Source organism: Rhea pennata, chromosome 5 (genome assembly GCF_028389875.1).
Source record: "Rhea pennata isolate bPtePen1 chromosome 5, bPtePen1.pri, whole genome shotgun sequence".
In the NCBI taxonomy this organism is placed as follows: Eukaryota; Metazoa; Chordata; class Aves; order Rheiformes; family Rheidae; genus Rhea; species Rhea pennata.
In genome coordinates, this window is record NC_084667.1 from 31,311,594 (window position 1) to 31,334,036 (window position 22,443).

At 35.7% G+C, this 22,443-nt stretch overlaps 1 protein-coding gene across 1 annotated transcript in view; it reads left to right on the forward strand.

Moving 5' to 3' along the window:
- SPON1 (spondin 1) overlaps positions 1–22,443 on the forward strand; it is a 197,999-nt gene that overhangs the window by 28,675 nt on the left and 146,881 nt on the right. Inside the window, exon 3 of the mRNA XM_062577305.1 lies at positions 6,991–7,124. Within this exon, the coding sequence (XP_062433289.1) occupies positions 6,991–7,124 (134 nt within the window). The remainder of the gene's footprint in view (positions 1–6,990; positions 7,125–22,443) is intronic.

A 22,443-nucleotide genomic window follows, 5' to 3' on the forward strand; every position in this document is an offset into this window, starting at 1 on the left:
TTCAGTCTTTTAGCTGTCAGCTGAATGTAACAGAAAATAAGAAATCAACGTGTTTAAATTGTGTAGTTCAGAGTCTGATCTGAGTAACTTTGCTCTAGATTTAGATCTGATTAGACTAGATTGTACATCAAGGTGAACCAGAAGTTCTGTTTCTACAGCACTGAAGTTGTCCATCGCACCCAGAATGTTAATGCATCATTAGCAATGCTCCGGAGGAGCTGAACAGTAACGTCCGGTCCCGTGCAGCGCGGGGTGCCCAGCGATTCGTTGCTTTTGCCCCGCACATCAGACGACGTTCCTTTACGCAGTTTACTCGTGCTGAGATCCCTTCTGCTGCCACTAGTTTGTATGGCCGGTTGCGCATGCCAGGGCATCCTCCTGGGCAACAGCCAGCTGGCGCCTTTTGAATCTGCATGTGCCAAGGTGAGAAAAGCAAGTTCAGCCCTCAGAATGATTTACCATCTCTGATGAGGTCTGGTGGATAGCTTTGGCTGCTTTAAGAAGCTAGAATCTTTTAAGGGACTTCATAAGAAAATGCTGTTCGAACAGATTTTGTTCTTTCCCTACTGGGTCTTAGTACTTCTTAGTATTAAAGTATTAAAGCTTTGGAGAATTCAAACATGAAACAAGAAAGGAGGAATTTTCTTAGAGAAAGTAGGTACGTACTGAAGAAAGTTACAGTTGGGATCAAATGAGATTTATACTTACGAGATTAATGGCAGTTTTCCCTGCATAATACAATTTCTTTCCTGGAAATTCTAGAAGTAATGTGTTACTTGGGAAAAGCTAGATTATCTGTTAAAAATAGTAGTAATATAGTCTGGTAAAGTTGCTTGGATCAGTTTATCTAACTGTTAATATATAATATTATATATGATATATGTAATTGTTAATGCTACAGCTAAGGAGAAGAATTCATAGGAAAAAAAGACTAAACTGTGGTTCTTTTTTGGATCATAAGTCCACTTTTTGTGACTGTTTAGATGAAAACTCTCTCAATCCACAGCAGTCTAAGTTCATACATCTCTTAGTCATTCTGAGTCTTTTTGCATAGTGTTCTCAATTGGCCATGTACAGTTTATATGCTAATTCCTCCTGCGTAAGCCTTAAAATGATTAATTCAACATGTTGCAGCATTAAGTTAACTGAGAATAGCTCAAGTGAAATGAAACATGTATGAAAAAACATACAGTGTAACATTTTACATCTACTAAGTGCTGCAAAGTTATTGTTACCTGTCTGTGTCAATATACATGTTCTATTTTCATATATATTGAATTAAGTAAAGAAGAATTTCCTGTTTGGTTAAGCTCTCCATAGACCGTCTCTCAGGCAGGGAGGGAATTCAGGCTGTTCAGTGTGAAAGCTGGCAGAGAAGTGCTTTATTGTACTTCAGAGTCTGCCATACTGAAAGGCTTTCTTCCCCTGTTGTTTGAACAGACCCTGTCCTATAACAGCTTTTATGTAAGCTGTGTGTAATACAGCTCTTTTGTTATTTTAGACTGAAGAACAGTGTGCAGTACTGCATGACATAGACAAAATTCTTGATGATGAGTAATTTTGGGATACTTCAATGCATAGGGTTCTCAGATTACAGGAGGCTGTCTTTTTTCCTTTTCATCATTCAAGGTGGCCTTTTTTGTTGGGAATGCACTATCCAAAAATCTTGTTTTAATGAAGAAAAGGACAATTGGACAGAATTCAGACACTTTTCCTTAGAACATCATGCACACAAATGTTTAATTTGTTTCATGTCTTGGAAGACTATGTACTGCTTTTATGTTTTCCTCTCCTTTCAGTAATATATATCGCACAAATTCGATCTGGTTGATCTGATATCGTACTTCTGTGTAATAGCTCTGGGAGGGTCCTTTTCTTTCAATGATGCCACCTACCTTGTGCCTGGCTTGGAAGTATTTGGAAGGTGCAAAGACTTGTTTGAGAACAGGCTGAAAAATGGGCAGGTAGTTGGACAGGCAAGTGGACAGCCCTGTGTCATCACCTTGTGATGCTGCTGCTTTTCTGAGCGCTTACTGGCATGTTATCTAACTGCATTTCATCTTTGCTTGAATCAGTAATCTGGTAATGATAACAGAGTGAAATCTGATCCTCATTTACAAGATTTTAGGGTATCTGTGTAAAGACTGTGCTGGAAGTTACCAGAACATAGTGCATCCTGCAGTGCTTTTCTTGGGCAGATTTGGACACTTTCCACTGGTGGTCTAAGGTAGCTGGCTGTTAGGCAGGTCCAGCCTTCAGGTGCTGAGCTGCAGCCTGTGGTTCTTACCGCGAGGACGGAAGTGCCCAGTGGTGCTGCGGAGCTTTTGGCTCCCTCCATAGTACGATTGATTACTGACATTTCATAGGAAGTCCCAGTTCTGATTCTTCCAATTCTGAGTACAGAATCAGAAGGAAACAGTACAAAGAAATTGGTCCTAAGTAAGCTGTATTTTCAAGGTAGATTTGTAATGGACTTCGTGCATTATTGGTTTTCTCTTCCCTAAAATAAGCCTTGTTCTAGGTTAAACTCTAAAGATCAAGTATTTTGCAGATGTAATTAATGCTCTCTTTATAATAGGAAAGTTTCCTCAAGGAGAAGATAGTTTTGCAAAATTCTGGAAGTCAGAGTCTGCATTAGCTCCTCCAAAGGGAAAGAAGTGCCCATGAAAATGCTTATCTTGTGAACTTTGGGTTTTTAAATTCAGCTGTTCCAGTAGAGCACAGCTGTATCAGTGGGTGGAAAATGATGATCTGTCCTCAGAATAAGTTATGGTACTGAAGATCCTGGCTAGCAATTTAAGCTAAGGAAGTGGACACAAGCCAGTAGATGATTTGTATAACTTCATCTCCTTTTGAACTTGATATTGATTCTTTTCTTCTTGGAGTACTTAACTCTTTCGTCAGCATCTCAACTTTTTTTATACGGATGTAAATTTTTAAATGAATTTAAGCATGGAAATGACAACTATCTAGTTTAGCTTATTAGATTAGTAGTTTATATAAATCAGAAACAGTGAAGTCTGTTACTCAAAGTGTTCCCTTTATCTGTTGCAATTCTGAGAAAATAAAACCATTCATTCATTTGTTCAGCAACAAAGGAGTTATCCAGTCCTGCTTTTCAGGAACACTTAAAACTCCTCCTCACCCACTTCAGGGTTTGGGGTATGCAAAGAATGCAAGGCGGAGCCTGCAGCTGGTAGTTTCTCCCTTTTAATATCTTCACTTCCATGTTGTAAATTTACACAAGTTCTGCCAAATTCTACTCTCCGTTATGCTTGTTCAAATCCAGATTAACTCCGAGAGCATTATTTGGGATTTACAGTAGTCTCCCTGAGGGAAAAAAATTGGTCCAGCAATATTACAATTATAATTAAAAAAAAAAAAAAACTAAATGGAACATTAAGACTGAGATCAGTGGCATTAGTGGATTCAAAAGAATGTGTCACATTGAGATTCCTTCTTAGAGACCTTGGATTTCTTGGCCAACAGTTTATTTTAGTTTTTAGGATTTTTGTCCAACATACAGTTAATTGCTAGTCCATTCCTGAAAACGTAAGCCTTCCCATCACAGATAATCTAGAATCTGGCAAGCTGTAATTTTGCAATTTCTACATTTTAATCTACATGCCTTTTTTTCCTGCCAATTCTTTCCTTTGTGCCTATGTGGTCTGACTTGATTCCAGAAGAAAAATCAGGATTGTATTATTGTCAGAGACTATGTATCCCTTTATTCCAAACTTGGCCAAGGTACTGTTTTCTCCTGTGTCACATGTGAGTGCAATAATATTATTCACCACACTAAAATATTGTGTCATTTGGAATCTTGTCATCTAAGTAATTGCCCTGTCCTTGTCATCCCCAAGAACTCCTTTTAAGCATCAAATCTCAATACACATGGAAAAACTTTGTTTTAACAACTAGATTTGAGATGAGTTTATGTTTACTTGAACTCATTTCTAAAATCTGGATATTTCTCCTGAGTTTTATAAAGTATTGTAGAATGCCATGGATTTTTAATCCTTTCAAATCAACTGATATTTGAGTTTTTCCAACTAGTTTAGGAGTTCTTTACTGTATTCTGTCAACATTAGGCAGGAGTCTTTATTAAGAAAGTTTGTTTCATTTTTTCTTCAGAGGAGCTCTTCTCTGGTGGATCTTATTCTTTTATGATCAAGTTTTCCCAATAGACATTTATGCAGTGCATCTTCTTGCTTTGATGGTGACTGATGCAGGAAATTGTGATGTGGCATTGAGGTCCAATCAGGTTCCTCCAGGATCTATATGCTAAAATGCCACCACACCTTTCAAATCTATACTCCTGGGAAAATTCATAATTTGCTAGTTTGCAGCAATTTCATAGGCTGCAGAAGTACAAAATAGGTCTGCGTTTGTGTGTTCATTTGTTGCTGGTGGAAAAAGGCATGGATGTACTCTGACCTAATGGCTGTGTAGAACACAAACAGGTATTTCAGGATCAGTTTTTACAGTAGCTGTAAATTCTAGTGGCAGTAACTACTCACAGTTGCTCAGAACTCATTCTGTAATTACTAGTTGTTGGATAATTGATTATGGAAAAAGTAGGATTGACTCACCTGGAGATTAGAATTTATCTAACATGCAAATATATCAAATATAAAATAATATTTATATAATAAATATTATATAATAATAATTATATTGATTATAAAATAATCAAATATATCAAAGGTGGCTCCACAGTGATGACTGCTGGAGCAATGATATCTAAGGATATGAAAGCAGCTGAATCCTTGTCAGCTAAAAATAGTAACTTTACGAATACAGGTTTGTACCAGTTGGGATTCTGAAGAAACATGATTGATGAAGCATGTCTCAGACATGAGCAAAACTGGATTTGGAACTAGCAACATATTTGAAAAGTTCTTTCATCATTGTTGAATAGCTTTTATCTGGTCAGTCTTATTTATACTTATCTGTAATTACTTCCCTTGACCTGAAATTTTAGACCTTTTATCTAATGTGATACCTTAGCAGCAGTTTGCATCTGACAAAAAAATATGGAGTTGGTGTAATTGGTTCAGTAATTTGCAGTATTTGAGTTTTTCCGGAAATCTGCCCTTTCTAAGAATTTTTAGATGCTCTCCTAAGATCCCTTTCAATCTGAATTATCCTGTGACAGTGCATAATATAATTTAAGGTAGTGTTTTATTTTGTATAAGATGGGCATAAAATCACACATTCTTCACTCAAAGCTCCAATCAATATTGGGATTTGATTGAGAATGAATTACTATTGGATATGAGTAAAAGATCACCTGATATGGTACTGAATAAATGAGGAATGACTGAGGAAACTTTTCTTGAGAGATAAGTAAATAGTATTATTTCTCCTTTTTGCTGTTGGAGGAATAAGGTAGACAGAATAAATACAGTTGGCGACCAAGAAAGAACTGTAGATTAGGGATTTCTTAGTGCTCAAGTTAAGTGCATTCAATTGTATAAATTGGAGGTAGAAACAGTTTAGTGCCAATTTAAGTTTGCACAGCCTCATGCTTCCAAATACTTCATGTTTATTAAAATCCAGCAAAATAGTAGCTGTACACATTGTGTTTAGCTACATAGAGTCTACAAAGTGGTGAAAATGTGATGAAAATGTTGAAGAATATTACTGGCTTTAGATTGAAAACTCATTAACCATTATGCTACTGGCCAGCCAAAGCAGAACTTCTCATCATTCACCTGGGCCAGTGGTTTTCCATGCCACAAAAAAAAACCAGAAATCTGTTTTTTGGCTCACCTAGGAATGTTTGAGTATGCTGGCAATATCTTTGGGTGGGACAATGTGGACACCTACTTACTGCAAAAAATCTTGTCAATCTATAGATGCTGGCTCTTTTTCAGAAGATAAAATAATATTTTATATCAAATACTTGCTTAAAGTTTTATTTTTATTGCAAAAGATAATATTCTGTCAATATAATCTGGCAAATGTGGGCAATTAAAACCTTAATTCTGAAAAAGCTTCCTCAGAGCTGAGTCTTGTTATAAATTGATAATCGTAGGTTGTTTCTCAAAATGCTAAGATTCACCACTTGCTATCTGAATCTAGACCAGTGTAATGTGAATTTTGACTTCATCAAATCAGTGTGGACCACTGAATAATTCTGAAGAGAAAATTTGAAGTATTACAGCAATTGCTTGTTTCCAAATAAAACTTTATACCTTCTGATGATTTTTTTTTGAGATTTGATGAACAGAAGACTTAAAGGAGAATCCATGAAGTACATATGTAGTGGGAAAGACACCTCTGAGTAAAGTCCTTTGAGCTATGCTAGTCTACATCAGTCTCTCTGGTTTTATAGCACCTACTAATTACTAAGCATCTTCTCACCAGAAGTGCTGACATAAATGTTGCATGTCATGTCAACTTACACCACTTAAACCTTTCTGTTAACCAGAAATCAATCATATAAAGTAAAATCGTGTGCAGAGAAGACTAAGTAATGGTCTCTGAATTATAGATGAATATGATTCACATCTTACCTGCTTTGACAGGCACAATACCTAGAAAACAGCACTGTTTAAACAAAGGTTATTATTTAAAAAACAACAGCAAACAAACTGAAAACACTTCCTCTCTGACGTTTCATCTGTCCAAACAAGTTTACTATAATACAAAAAATGGAAATTATACATCTTCTGTTATTCTCAGTCCATAAATATTTACATGAAGCTCCAATAATCATGATCTGCAAGCAAGGTTGTTTGCAGCCACTTCTGTTAACACAGAACTGAAACATTTTTCTGCATTTATCTTGGGATTTTGTTTTCCTTTTAGTGGGCTGCCTGCATTCTGTGTAGTAATTTACCAAAGACTGTTGAACTAAAAAAAGAGCATTGTAAATAATTGAAACAAAACCTGATACAAAACTAGAACAGACAAAATGCATTCTGGAGTCCTTGGCTATATATGTCCTTATATTTTCACTTTTTTCTCTTTGTATTTCCTTAGATTATAGATGAAGAAGAAACACAGTTCATGAGTAATTGTCCTGTTGCTGTTACTGAGAGTACACCTAGAAGAAGGACACGCATTCAAGTTTTTTGGACAGCCCCTCCTACCGGTACAGGCTGTGTTATTCTGAAGTAAGTATTTTTATGCTTGTTAAACACACAGTTAAAGTCAAATTTGGTTAATAATAAATCTAATATGTTTTAGATTAAGAACTATTGGAGTTCTTAGCTGCTTTTTTTCGCCTTTAACACATTTGAGCAAAGATAGTTCTAATTGCACAGTTATATGTTAGCAACTTAAAGCCGAAGTGTTCAAAAGTTACTGAAAGTGTTCAGTTACTATTTATGACCTTAAGTGAACTTGTTCGAGTCCCAGGCATTAATTTCTCCCCAAAATCTAAAACTTAAGAACTTTTGGGATCAAAATTACACCCATCTAGTTGAGAGTCAGGTAAAAAACATGATCTTATTTGAGAGAAATGGTAGAGACATTCTGTAGAGTCAAGATTTTCTAAATGGACTTTTATCAGTTAAAACACGTATGTCTGTTTAGAAGTGCCTGTTTTCACTATTTAGAGCTGGTAAACTCTTACTGATGTTTTCTCATTATTTCTGTAGTCTGTTGCATGTTGCAACAGTCATGCTGTTTGAACAGTAGACAAAAACAGCAAATTATGTAGGTGTGTTGTGCTGTAGGGCCACTTGCTTGTCTGTAGCCTCCTTAAGGCAATTCTTACTATGAAGAGTATCAGAAGAAAGTGGAAGAAGATCTGTTCCTGCCAGGGAAACATTGTTCCATATCTTAAGATTTTGCTTTATATGTTTAATAGGACAGATTGGTCAAATACTCATGGACAGCTGGGATTTCTTTGCTTGCTTTGAATTTATGTCAGGGATAAGCATTTGCAATTGCTAAGATGTGCCCTATAGTATACCAGAGAATTTCAAAGAGGCTTATCAGTCTTGGGAATACCTTTGGAGATACTGAATGGCTGTAGGCTTTCAAAGAGATACTGTCACAAAGGCTGCGCTGCAGGTAGTTTAGTCCAGTTCAGGAAAATGTAATGTTAAAATCACAACTGATTTCTGAACGGACTACAAAGGTGCAACTAGCAAACTGCTCTGTGGGTGCTTTCCTCTTACCATATTCTTCTCTTCCTTCTCCCTTTGCTCCTTGGCCCTAGAGGCAAACCCTCACCTCTTCCTCACCTGTGAGGTTGACCTAGTCTCAGCTCTGACACTGGCTGTCAAATGGTCTCAGATCTTTGGCAAACCACTTCTCATGGCTACCTCTTGACACTAACAAAATAATTTGGTTTAAGATAATCCATTTTAATGTGCACTGAAGGAGTCCAGCAATTCACATACAGACCTTTTTGTTCAAGACAGATAAGTATATGCACAGTTGTAACAAAACTGCATGCTGGATGGTCAGACAGATTTTGTTTTGAAGGTTACATATTGAAATTTTCAAAAGAGCTCCTTAAGCAATGAAGAAGATTCTTTCAGTGTTGCTGATTAGTTGTGAGTATCAGTAAGGCTATTTCCTTTTGCCCTCAGGACTGTCTCACTCAGTTGTGTAATATATTATTGCTTGAGCCAACTATTACTTCATTATCATAAAGAAATAAAGTGGTGATAAGTTATGCATCCTTTTAAACAGAAATTCCACCGATAGTAAGGTGGCTTTAAGAAAATGAAACTTTAATCCAGTAATGATATGCAACAATACAAATTTAGAGGATTTTTTCATTACTGTCTTAAATATAATTGTCATTGCCAAAAAAAATGAACCAAGACTCATTGAAACTTGAACATCTGTGACTAATAGTGGTTCAGGTACCTACCTGGGCTTTTCTTCTGCAAAGGAATGTAGTATGAAGTACCACTAACTATAGAAGCCATGATAAATGCTTTCTCCTCTCTGCTGGGTCAAGTAATACTGGTTATTCAACTGTCATTCATTTTCACACCATAGTTCACACTATTGCAATATTTCTGTTTTCTGCAGAAAGCTCAGGAGATCCTCAAAAAGTTAACACAGTCAGAACAGCAATCACAGTGTTATACATGCAAAAACATAAAATTGTCACTGCCTTAAAGAATTACAGATTAAATCATCAGCATATAAACTTCTCAGGCTACTGGATGAACATCAACAGTGCCAACAGAATGATGAAGTGCCAAAATAGAGTTAGATTACTCTACTGCCACTAGTTCCCGTAATCCATTTGAGCAGCTAAAAGGACACCTTAGAAATTGAAGTTCATGGAAAAAGGGAAAAAGACTGGTGTTACGACCACCCATTTATACGGCATGCTGGTATCATGGATGCATATATCTTGCTAAAAGTGAGATTAAAAACTGTTAGGTACTTTCCAGTAAAAATTAAGTGAAAAATAGAGATTTGTGCCTAATGGTTTATTTACTGACCTCAGAGAGAAAGTGATTGCTGTATTCCTGATATCAATTCAAAGAAAGAATGAAACAGTCACTGTTAGAATGTTTTGCTCAAGCTAGGAATTAACATTATAATGTGGCATGCAGCGCAGTCCTCCGAGGCACCATATATAGCAATCACTGATGTATTTTTGGTATTAAGAACAATTACGGGTTTTTCCTTTCAAATGTAAAAAGCTTTGACCATATCTGAATTCTGGGGTTTACAGTAAGCCTTCTTTATAAACCTTCTTTATGGTCACCTCCCACAGAATGGCATACAAATGCTGGACACAGCTTTCACAGTTATTCTGTCATTTGTGAGAGCATCAATGATATAATAAAAACAACACTTTAAAAGCAGTTTTGTTGGACATAACTTTTTATGTCCAAACCCATCATGGGAAGATTCTGAAACGCTGCACATTAAAAGAAGCAAAAATCCTCTGTATTTTTATTTTCTCTCTATGTAATGGACTGCAAATTATTTTTATTATCTATACTTATCTGTTTCAATTCTTGGACACTCTCTAATCACTTGCTATTAGAATTTCCAAAACAGAATGACTGTTTTGGACCCTGTTCTGAATCAGAAGGGTAAAACACTTCCTTTTTACAACCTTGTGGTCTACTGGCTTCAATTTATAGAAAAGTTAAATATAGTCAGAAATTAAATGTAGCTTTATAAAGTTATTACTCTTATGTGTGCCAAATGTCATTCTTATTTAACCATTATAAATTCAGAGTAAGTATAGAGGCTTCCAGGAAGTTTTTCTGGACTAGTACTTTAGTTCTGGACGATGTGGATGAAGTCTAATACCTTTAATGATAGAAATGCTTGGTAGACTGCATTTGGCTAGGAGTCACCTCGAGCCTTTCTAGGCATAGTGCACATGATCAGTTTGGTTGTGAAAAGCATAGAATGATACAGGAAAATAGTAATCTGTAGTTTTGAGGCTCAGCAAGGAATGCTGGTGTCTTTTGGCATGAGCAAATAAGTGTGGAATGCCAGCTTTCTGGAGACTGCAAAATATAAAGTTTATGAGAATTAATACTCATTTGAATTTGACCTCCTATGAACACTGCTTTGCTTTCTAAAACATGTCTCTGTGTTAAAACTTAGACTTGCCGTCCCCCTCAAAAAGGAAAAAAAGACAAATTCAGATGACGGCACACAGTAGTTGCTTAGTCAGAAACAATTCATCCCCTCTCTTCATTCCCAGTCAGTGATTACAATGAAATAGCCTGAAGGTTTGAATCCTTCCAGACTCTTTATGGAAATGCATAATTGTCAGCTTATTGCGTGTATTTTGGGGATACAAGCAATACTAGCTGAGCCTCCCTTTGGCCAGGCAGAAGCCTATACTTCAGTCTCACTGAAGACAAGACAGAATACCTTCATACTTAAAATATTACAAATTGTTTGGGAGACTGTTTGGGAGACCCTTGGGTTTGAAGGCTCTCTTTTCACTTGCCTCGTATATGCTAGGAACCCTAGGTGGCTGAATCCAGCTGCAGAAAGGTACACAGGCTACAACAGAAATCAGCTCCTAAACTGATCTATGCATATCAAGGGAGAAATACCATATTACTTTTTGGATGCTCTCAGACATTGCAAGATGATTTTAATTACCTTGATTTTAAGGATCGTCTAGTGGGAATGGAATTTAATCACTGGCTGTCAAGTGGCATAGTCAGCCTCCTCGCAGCATTTGTACTTGGGTACAAAGTGTTGCTCTGTGGAACAAAGTTATTTGGGAAGGGTAAATCAACAGAATGCACGGAGATCTTTCTTAGCAATAAAAATCCTTTTAGCTGCCCATGCATCAGTGCTAGCTTCAGAAGCTACCCAAAAGTTGGCATGATGAGGAAAGTGCTTACAACATCTTTCTTGCTTCTGTGGTTAAAGACGTCCATTTGCACCATCCTGAGCTGCCATGCTGTGTGTGGCCTGCTTCTCTTCTCGGCCATGACACAACGTTTCATCTTTCTGTCTCTGTTTCCTTTCCATTGTGTCTTGTGTTTGACTGGACGCTGGGGTGTCTTATGGTAATACGGGAATAGAAGGATTAGAAGGTCACTTCCTTCATCTTCTGATAAATATTTATGTTTCAAATCTTAATTAACTATATTTTAGGGTTCTTCAAAATACTTTTCATTTATAAAATCTTTTAAAAACCTACCATTAAAACTTTATTGAGAGATACTTTTCCTATGTGAGATTTATATAAAAACTAATCAATTGGGCAGTGGTCAGCCATACCTAATCATACCCACCCACTCACTATTACTGAGATCCTTCTGGGGCTCCTGGGGCATAGGAGCCTATTCTCAAAATCATTTATCTCTTTATGTAAATCAAAAGTTGGATGAATCTTTAGGAGGTAAAGGATGACCGTATCAGTCAGAGAATGTGATCTTTTTAGTATTGATATCATTGCATGGAAGCAGAGAATTTTTCAGGGGATCGAACCCTGACTTGGCCAATCTGCTTTTATTTTTTTGTATATGTGAGTCTGAAGACTTTTTCCACGTATAGAGTTGCTCTGCTTGGTTTAGTCTTTTGGAACAGCACACATTTATACTTTTTGATTTAAATGCCTCACAACTGAGTCCCATATGAAGACTCTTCCTCTAGTTATAGCTTAATGTTGTATTATAAGTTAATGTTGTAGTTTTTCAGAGTAAGATTTTCATTTATTTCAAATTCCGTAAGAGAAGATAGATCATCCTTAGGCATCAAAACTGTACTTACTTCTGCAAAAAAAAAAGCTAGTGGAGATTTATCTGGTTTAACAAGAGAAGGAGGTCTTAAATCTCACTGTTGCATGAATTTTAATCAGTGATATACATGACTGACTAAAAAGAGAATAAATATGTATTATGATTTTCTTAGCTACGATGGAAAATAACACGTTTTAAAGTACAGATTTCCAGACATGAACAGTTAGTTGTATTCCTCAAGATGGGTTTCAGTTCAGTATGGTACTGTCACACCACTGATCAGGTAGGTGAAGATCTGATCCAAGTAATTGATGGAAAATACAGAACAAAGTAGTTTTCTGCAAATACTTTTAGAAATCTGTAATATAAAAGAAGAGTGAAGAAAATTTTGTAGATCTTCTTAACTTGCTGCATATTAAAGTTTCATGGTAGGGAAAATCCTGTTAATATCTAAGTTGATTAAATCTGTCAGTTGTAGTTCTCACGAAGAGTTAAGCAGTGCTAGACGGAAGTTGTCTTTTCCTTCCTTAGCATTTGGTGATTTTCACTGAGTCTTATTTATCACGTTAATAGTTAATACGGTAAATATTGGGCACATGCAGGTAAGTTATATTCAGTTTACCATTTAGAAAAGAAGCCACAGTGAACTGATTGGTTCATGAAATAACTGAGTTCTTAGGCAGTGAATGTGATTTCTTTGATATATTTAACATTTATAATTAAGGCTTGCAGCAGAACACCTGTTCTGTAGCAGCTACCTGAATAAAAGCAGGTCAGTAAACTCTGTAAATCTGTGGTGCTAGCCAGTGATTCAGAATACTTTATTAACACTTTTTTTTTTTTTTTTTAATGCTGCAATGGTGATAAATGCTGTAACTAATTAATTCTAATTCTTGTTAACTTAGACATTCAGACACTCATAGATGGCATTTAGATCAGATAGATGGCACCATGCTGGAGTCATAGCTGGGTTTGAAATATGGTAATTTTAAACCTATATATGAATACCTTTCATGTTGTAGAAAGCATAGTTTTAATAGTAACAAATCTGTTGTGCTGTTGTTCTTTTATGCAACTGTTCTTATTTACAAGTTATTTATTTCTGCTACATACATGATGTTTAAACAACTGACAGATTAAAATTGAGTATCTATAAATATTGTTAGTACTATTACTCCTCTGAGTAATCCACTGTATTTATCATAATGTCTCTGCTGTTTGTTTCTGGGAAATTTTTTTTTAACCCATGTCTAGGGGAATGTTTTATTCTTTTTGAGGAAAAGTGTGATTTTTTTTTGTTTTATTTGCATATATAATCTTCTTGATTTAAATTATATTGCTTTATGGTTGTTTATAGTAACCAGAGAGTTGAGAAATTTTCTTAAAGAGTCTTCACAGAGTCTTCCAAATAAAAGCTATGATCAGTTTGGTATATCAGTATAGATATTGAAAAAATCTTACAGGTGGCTGTGTCATTGTAACAAAGATACCATAACTCCAAGAACAACTCCAGTGCTAGTGTGTGGGTCTGCGCTTTGGATATAGTATTAAATTTTCAGGCTTCACATGTATTCTGGTAATCCTGTTACTCTCAAGCCTCCAAATAGCTGAAGGTGAATGAGCTCAATCTAGAGCTTTTTGAACATGAGCTTCTTGATTTTTGGTAATTTCAAGCAAAATATTCATTCAGGTTGCTTGGCATCTCACTCTGAGATGTGATGCATCTCACTATATTGAGATGTGATGTCAAAAAGTGTAAAAGAGGAACCAAACTCAAGGGAACCAAATGCCCCAAAAACCCCACCTTGGTTTGAGTTCCTAAATATATATACATGCTGAAACTGTCTTGATGTGCGCCCAAATCTCTTCTCTGCGTTCAAAACCCATGTTAGATCCAACCAGGAACTTCTTGGGGGAGAAATGGCGCATGAGGTGTATGGATAACAAAACCCATAAAGCACAACAGCAGCTCTGTTGTGCATGAATTAATATGTGACCACCACAACAAGTCTGTATCAGAAATGTCAAACTGAAATGGTCAGAATTAAATGTATTTCAGAATTACTCTCACATATTAAAAATTTTGATATTGTGATTCTCTGTCACAAAAGCACGTTGAACAAATTTATTCTTTCCAAATACTCAAAGTGTAAAAAAACGAAAAGTAACTCAGCTTGTTTGAATTGGATAATAAGTAGTAATGCAGTCTTTCCTACTTACCTATTCAGTCTTCCCACATGATTATCCAGATACTTACATGCCCATTTTTTACCTGACTACTTATTACAATTTTTAAATAAAAATCCAAAACTTTTAGAAAATACTAGAGTGGTTGAGCACAATTATAAAGCGTTTCGTGAGAGCTTTCTCTTATGAAGAAATACAGTGGCCAAGGGAAACCAGAGCACAGCCTTCCTTGCCTAGCAAAAGAGCTCAGTAATAATTATACGCTGTTCATGGAACAATAGAAGGTAATGGTCCTTGTGATATAAATAGTTATATTTGAATCTCCCAGCAGAATTAATAAGTCTTCTGCATGTAGAGAACTGATCATAATTCATATGCTAACAGTTTAAAAAACAAAAATAAAAATGGTAATCTAGTCAACTACAATACTTGACAACCTTAATAAGTTATGAACTTCATTTTTTCATACATATTGCTTTTCATACAGTATAGCTTAGTAGTTTTTTTGTGTGGCTTAAAATATTTTGTGTAGTCACTCCATGTATTTCCACACAATTATGATATCAATCTAAGATAACTCTGTATATAGTAGCATTTCTTAGAGCAATTGCTACTTTAGTATGGTGGAAATTTATTAATTTTCATACACAGTTCTCTTGACCTGCTGTTTTATTTTTCCCATTCACTTTTAGGAATTAATTTAATATAAATGTGCACATTCTTAAATGGATAGGGACATAGATTGAAAATGAATAGATTTGGATCCTTTCCTATCTCTCATACTGGGTTATCCTGTACAGCTGAGCTCATTTTTCAGTGCCGCAGTAGTCTCAAGTGCAAACTAGGGCCCATGATACTATGTAAAATGCTGCAAGGCAGCAGACAAAAAAGATTGTATGATAGTATCTTATTATTCTAACTACTTAAAAAGAAGTTAAATGTTGTTTTCTTGGTCTACTTTTTTTTGTAAATCAGTAAGACAAAAAAAAATTATATTTGCAACATAACTGCAACTTGGAGCCCTATGTTTCATTCTTTAGGCAAAATACCCACAGAGAATGTAATTGTATTAGGAAGGAAGAATAATCTCCTGTACTTCTATATAGCTTCTGTGTTTATAGCAGCTCTAATATTGAATTGTAAAAATGTATATTTGTGTTTTAATATATACAGTAGCTTCCTTCTAGATCTACCAACTAAATACATTTACATTTAAAACAAAAATCTAAACCATTACACTTTCTCACAGATATAATATTGTTTATTTAGTTTCACAATGCAGCACACAGTGTTTTGAAAGTACTTGTTGTAAATAGACTTTCTTGTAGTTCTGTGCCTCTATAAATTATCTTTTTTATGGCAAAATTAATGTTAATCATAAAATCTAGCTAGATTCATTCATTCATATGCTGTTTTGTTTATAATAGTATATGGTTGCAAAGCAATAGTTTAACAGTTTTGCTACGGAAAGATGGGTTTACTCTGTGAAGAGTGCAAAGCAAAGCAGTAGAAGAATGAAATGAAAGTATTGAAAATATTTTTTTTGCATGAAATGAACTCTTAATTTTGGTTTCAAACTAGCCAACGTATTCTGTTTTGATAAGGCACCAATGTGCATTTCAGTCTTGCTTAAATGAGTTTTCTTATGTATCTTTTCATCTTATATTTCTGTAAATATATTTTGAAATGCACTTTAAAAAAAAGCTTTCCTATAGGATCAAACTGGAGTATTTGCCAGCAGTAGTCTTATATAGGTAGAAATTATTTACAGAGTTGTCCCGTGTGTAAATTTGTATGCATTTCCACAACTGTTTTCATAATGCGGCACGCAACTTGCAGATAAAGCTTATGCCCTGATTTTCTGCAATGCTGGTAAGATGGTGACTGTTAATTCTTATATCCTCATTCAAGGGCATGGGAGCTGGGCTCACTGCATTAGTGTACTTGTGGGGAAGGTGTTTTCTCTTGCCATTAGGAAGAGGAAAGGATTAAAAGGTTGTTTAAAGGTTGCTGCTTTTGACTGGTGTGCAAAAGCAGATAGGCCTCTTGCAGGCAGAGCTCCGGGCATGCTGTTCTGGGTGCGTAATTTATTTATCTGTCCCCAATTTGAGGGAAGATATTAATATCTCCGACTAAACGGAAAATGGGAACAACATACAGAGTTATTCTCGTGAGTCCCTATGGTTAGTATTTGGCACAAATACTTGTGTAATGGAAGCTGTTTTTTAAAAAAAGTTATTCCGACCTACAAAGTGCAGTAGAACTGAAGGGAAGTACAGCATTCTTTGTGATAAAATACTGACATCAGTTCTTTTTTTGATTGTCATTGCATTTTCTAGAGACTTTCTGGGGAAATATTGTAATTAAGATTGATCATTAAGATTAGAACTTGAGTACAGATTGAAACACAGAATTGATCAGAAGTCAAATGGATTCATATTTGGTACTTAGCGAAGATATATGCGCGATTCAAAACTGTTGGGTTTTTTCTTAACACTTACAGATACAGACTTCCTTGCTTTTTCTACATGCTCAGCAATACTCTGAGGCTGCTCATTACTCACTAAAATACGTGCTAAAATCATGCACTTCGAAAAATTGTGTGACGTAGCACGTCAGGCAGTGCTTTCTAGTAATTCCACTTTCTGATCTGAAAATTCAAGGTGAATAGAGAAGCTATAGAAAATGATGATGGAGGGGATGTCAGTGAAATACCTGAGTCTTTTGCTGTCTACCAACAGGATGAACTTTGCTTGAGTTGCCACTTGTCCCTCACTGCTGTTCTGAACACCTAGTAACGGAGGCCTGACAGTCCCCAAGAGGAACTGACAGCAATACTTACCTCTCATCTCTACTGTTTTGCTGAAATGATTCCTCTTGTACCCCTTAATCTGCAGTACTGTACTTTGCCTCATTAACCCTGTTTTCACCTCACATCTTCCTTCAGTCTTCTTTTCTCTAGATGACTCAGTCCCAGATCCTTCAAATATATTTCCTCTAGAGAATTTTTTTAGACATCTGATTGTTCTCATTAGTCTCTTCTGAACTCCAAATAATCCATATCTTTGAATTGTAGTGCCTAGAACTGGGCATCAGCATCCTACAGATGCCTTACACATGACAAAAGAATGACGCCATGTGGTCTTAGAGAAAGTGCTTTCATTGGGGCATCTGCTGTTTATTTCCACAGGAAAAGAACATTTATTTTTGTTCAGTTTTTCATCCACAAAATTCCCTGATCCTGCTATTGAATACTTAGAGCTCAGTGGCCTTTCCCTCTCTGTCTTTGTGCAATTATTCTTATCTAAAACTAGAATTTTCTATTTAACATTATTCAATTACTGTTTTTCTCAGAATTCCTCAAATTTATGAACTTTTTTTGCAATTTAATCAACCTTGCTAATGTTTAGCTTGATGTTGACTGCAGTCACTAACTTGCTCTCTCCATTATTCAAGTTATTAATAAAAGTATTGAAATATGTATCACCTCCCTGAACTTTAAACTATTTTTTGTGTTTTGAACTAAGTTCCAAGCATATGAAAAATCAAATCTGTTTGTTTTAAACTTCTTAACACTGTAGTCTAAAAATCCATGCCATCTAATTCTGATGAAATCGGTGCTAAGTAGTTTTAATCAAATTTTGAAAATTGGCTAGTTTGATGTGCAAGTATATTTTAAGTCCTTAAAAAGCCATATAAATACAAAAAAATCAAGAAAATGTTATTTTATGGCTCATTCTCTAGTAGGGTCTACATTTTCATGTATTTCAAGTAGCCCCCCCCCCCCAAAAAAAAAAAAAAAACCTCATCATTTTCATGTTGTTTGCTGTTTGTAAATGAAAATCATTGTTAATTTAGGAGCCCGACAGCTGTAGAAGATTTGCCATTCTGCAGCAGCTGTCAGTAGCACTCTGGTTTGTTTTGTAAACAGATACTTAATTTGACTTCAATGCCATTATCAATTTTTTAGGAGAAACAAAGAGAGGAAAGGAATAGAAATAATCATGATAGTCATAATTTGATTTTCTTTCAAAATATAAATCAGAGTCACTATTGATGACTTCAGAAGTGTTTTCATATTTTTGAATGTTGAATGTTCAAAATCAGTTTTTTCTAATCACATAAACTGAAATTAAGCTTTCTCAATGCATGATAAGTCATGTTAAGGAAGTGAGTATTATGTCAGCAATTCAAGGTATCTGTGTAGTGTTCCTTAGGAAACAAATAGACTAGCTTTTTAAGATGCGTATTTTATTTATGGGTTAAAATATCTTATTGTTTCTTAAAATTACAGAGAAAGTGATTTCGTTTCTATATTCAAACTAGGGCATCAGTAGGCCTGATCTCATACATGTTCACTGTGCTATAATAGTAGTCTCATTTCACATTAACAAAAGTGAGGGGCAAATTGGTCCCAGGAATGAGGATGTGAGCTATTGCAGAAGATAAGTAATACCCTGTGGTTCTCTCTTAATTTTAGTAACCATGGACTTGATCCAGTATGTGACCAGTAACTAGGATGGTTTAATAAAATGTGCAATTAGAATATTTTGGCAAGATCTTCCATTGCTGAAAATGGGTATAGACTCAGGAAAGAGATTTTAAATGAGCAGCATATAGTCTCAAGCCTACTGCCTACTGCCCTTTGGCAATCCTTAGATGTTACAAAGTCTAATCTAAATTAGTAGTAAAGATGGCAGGTCTTACTAGTCATTCTTACCTTCCTAATATAATCTGATTAGGTATTTAAAGACTGTGTGTTTCTACCAGGGCATATAAATAAACATGTAGTTAAACATGTATAATATTTTTTACATTACCAGAATTTTTCTAGCATACTAAGTTCATTATTTGCTGGATGGCCATGAAAATCTAGAACAGCTCTGCATAGTGCATTTTATAGTTAAAATTTCGAGCACAGCTGTATTTCAGTGTCAAAGGCAAATGGTTCAATTAACAAAGTGTCAGACTCTACTATCCTTACTAATATTGAATAGTATTTAGCTTCTCCTGTGGATTTAAATATACGAACACTCCAAGGATAAGATATTAAATAAATAAGAGTCTCAGAATCTGAACATGGTGTTTATCTTGATTCTTTGTTCATACAAACCACACAGAACTAATTTCATTTTACTCCCTTAAAAGGACAGCTGCATGTGTTACTGTAACTTTTTAGAAATGACAGAAGGAAAAAAATCACCTGGAAATGAATTGTTCTTTGTGTAAACTGATGGTCAATTGACTGTTAGTGTCTTTCTACTTATGTGTCCTGACTTTTTTGTTTTAAAGGATTAAAATATAAAATTCAACCAACAATTGGGTGGACCATTCCTTTCATTTCCCTGTTATAATTAGATACCTCCTTTTTCAATCTTTTCTGCTTCATTAGATATGCATTAAGTATCTTTGCTATCTGAACAGCAGCAGTCTGCCGCTTTCTGCACTGCTCTCCTGAAGAAATGGGTTTGTTGCTCAGTCAGTTCACTGCTTCAGCAGAATGTAGTTTAAAGTCTTGCAATGCATCAGAAAACACACTTGATTTCTTTAATAGTTTCTGGGTTTTCATTTGCTGCAGAGAAGAGGCTTGTGGACATAGGGGCCTGTGTCTCGAGAAGGAAGCAGCTCTGCTTGTTATGAGGATGATGGGCTTGACCTCCGCTCGCTTATTGTACAGGCGGTCCACTCACCTGGTGATAAGCCAGATACGTACCAACGGCTCATTTAAGTTGTACAGATTGCCTATCATAATTTTTTTTCATAGATTTCTCTGAAGATGGAATATACAGTGATTCTGTACATGGAAAAAAGGTGTACTTTCTCATGATGCAAATGCCTTGCAATTGTTTGCTAACATAAATGTATGATGGGACAGGCAACTCATATACAAAATAGAAAAAGGCTCCAAACCTCAGAGATGATGCCATATACTACAGGTACCATCATTTCTGATAGTTTATAAGGAAATTTTCTTGTTCATCAGAGTTACTTTAGGTAATAAATACTAATAAATAAACAGGCAATTACCTGGTTTTCTTGAATAAATCGTAGACACAGCATTGTCTTCAATGAACTGAATAGAAACAGGTAGCTCTTCGTTCTTGCTAGTTTTAAAGTAGTAGTCTGTATTTCTGCAGTTCTACTCATAAAGTACTAAGAATGTTCAGAATCACAAATAAAATAAACTCATGAAAAGGAAATTTCAATATATTTGGAGATGTGTTTTATGGATTTTCTTTATCAAAAAAAAAATTGGCTCAGCAACAATGTAGTTTTAAGTGATGTCCTTATAATTTTCTAGTTTTCCGGAGGCTACTTATGCATCAGAAGAAATTAAGGCTCTGATTCTTCTCCAGTGAAGTGAAATTGAAGTTGGTAGTTGATTTCAATGGAAGTAAGGTCAGGTAGGATAATCTCAAGAGGATATTATCAGGCAGTCAGCAGTAGCATAAGATTGCAGGGCACATCCAGGTTTTCAAAATACCCTCACCATCAGCTTATCTGATAACTACGTGTTTTTGATTTTCAAAGCATGTGTTATTTCTCTGTCTCTTTTTCTCCGTAGATGTTTGGTAAAAACAAATGACTGCCAGCTATGAAAAGCAACGTCAGATATGTAAGCTTTGCATTTTGTCTTGAAGATCAGGAGATTTGTTTTTCTTTGTGCTTCAGTTTAGAAATAAGAACCAACTATTGAAAAAGTTTAAATTGTACTGCCTGGATAACTAAGTTGCCTGTTTTCCATACAATATCTGATGCCGAACTCCTGCTTATCTTCACTATGCTTAATCCATTGCTCAGTTTTCTTCTCTATCTCAAATCACTCTTGGTGCATCTCAGTTATGTTAAAACATCTTCCTCTCCAGGTGTTTCTGATGAAGTTAAGAATCTAGTTAACTGCACTTGCTGGCTTCCAGTTTCTACTCCCTGCCTGCTTCCTAAAGCAGCTAATACTATGGGTAATTTATCATCCTAGTCCTTCCCATTAGTACTTACTACTTTTCACAGTCCTGCTTTAATAGTTCTGTTCATGTGCTCTACTTGTTCCGATGATTAAGGATGATGCAGACTATGTAGCTTTTGCTTAATGCCTGATCCTTTAAGCATAGTTGTAATCACTACCACCTGAAATGATGACCTTTATTTGGGTCAGTAAGATTCCCACAGAGGTAGAAGGCTTCTTGAGACCTGTTTTTCTCCCCATCACTGCTCTGCTACCTGTTTTATAGGAAAGGCTTCAACCCATTCTGAGGAGTAAGCCACTTCCAAGCAACATTTGTTATCCCAGCCTGTTTTGGGGAACTAATATGTATAATCTCTTTGTAATCACATCTGACAGTCCACTGCGGCGGTGGAGGGAATTGACTAGACTGTTTCTGCCCTTTCCTGCTACTTCCTTAACTCCAGAAGTATTTTTCTGGGTTTCATGTGACATGTTATAATGTGTTCAGCAATTCTTTTTTTACCATCTGACTTGGTCCTTTTGTTTCTACTCTGCTCTAGTAACTACCACTACTGTTCACTTCATATGTTGCAGGCTGGCTGCTGCTTTCGTTGCTGAATCTGCATTATTGTCTCTATCAGATTCCTGATTCTTATTCCTGTGAGCCTTTAGGTACCTAATTCACAACTGATTCCCATGGTGATTGCCTCACTTAAAAATCTTTTCTGCATCAATCCGTGTTCAAAATTAGCTTTCTGTCACCCAGCCTCTCCCATCTCTTAATCCACTGAAACATCCAAGATAATATTCCCTTCACACAATAATTTGAATCAGGTAAGATCTCAATCTGCAGAACTTTTTGTTGCCCTAAAACTCCGAGGACTTCTTGTAGTCTGTTTGCTGGGCTGACCTGCTGGGGGTTGTTTCTTTTATTCAGTTCAAGGCACACATACTGTATGTACTCCTTTCATCCACTTACTTGGAAATTCGAACAGTGAACCAAAGGTGATCTCTGCTGTAATTTTACACTAAAATTCTTCAAAATCTTCCTCAATTTCATATGTAGGTGTTGTTTGTAAATGACTGGGCATTGACATTCTTTTCTCATACTGATTAGCACATAGGTTAAGAGATGAAGTTACTGAAGGTTTCTAAGGT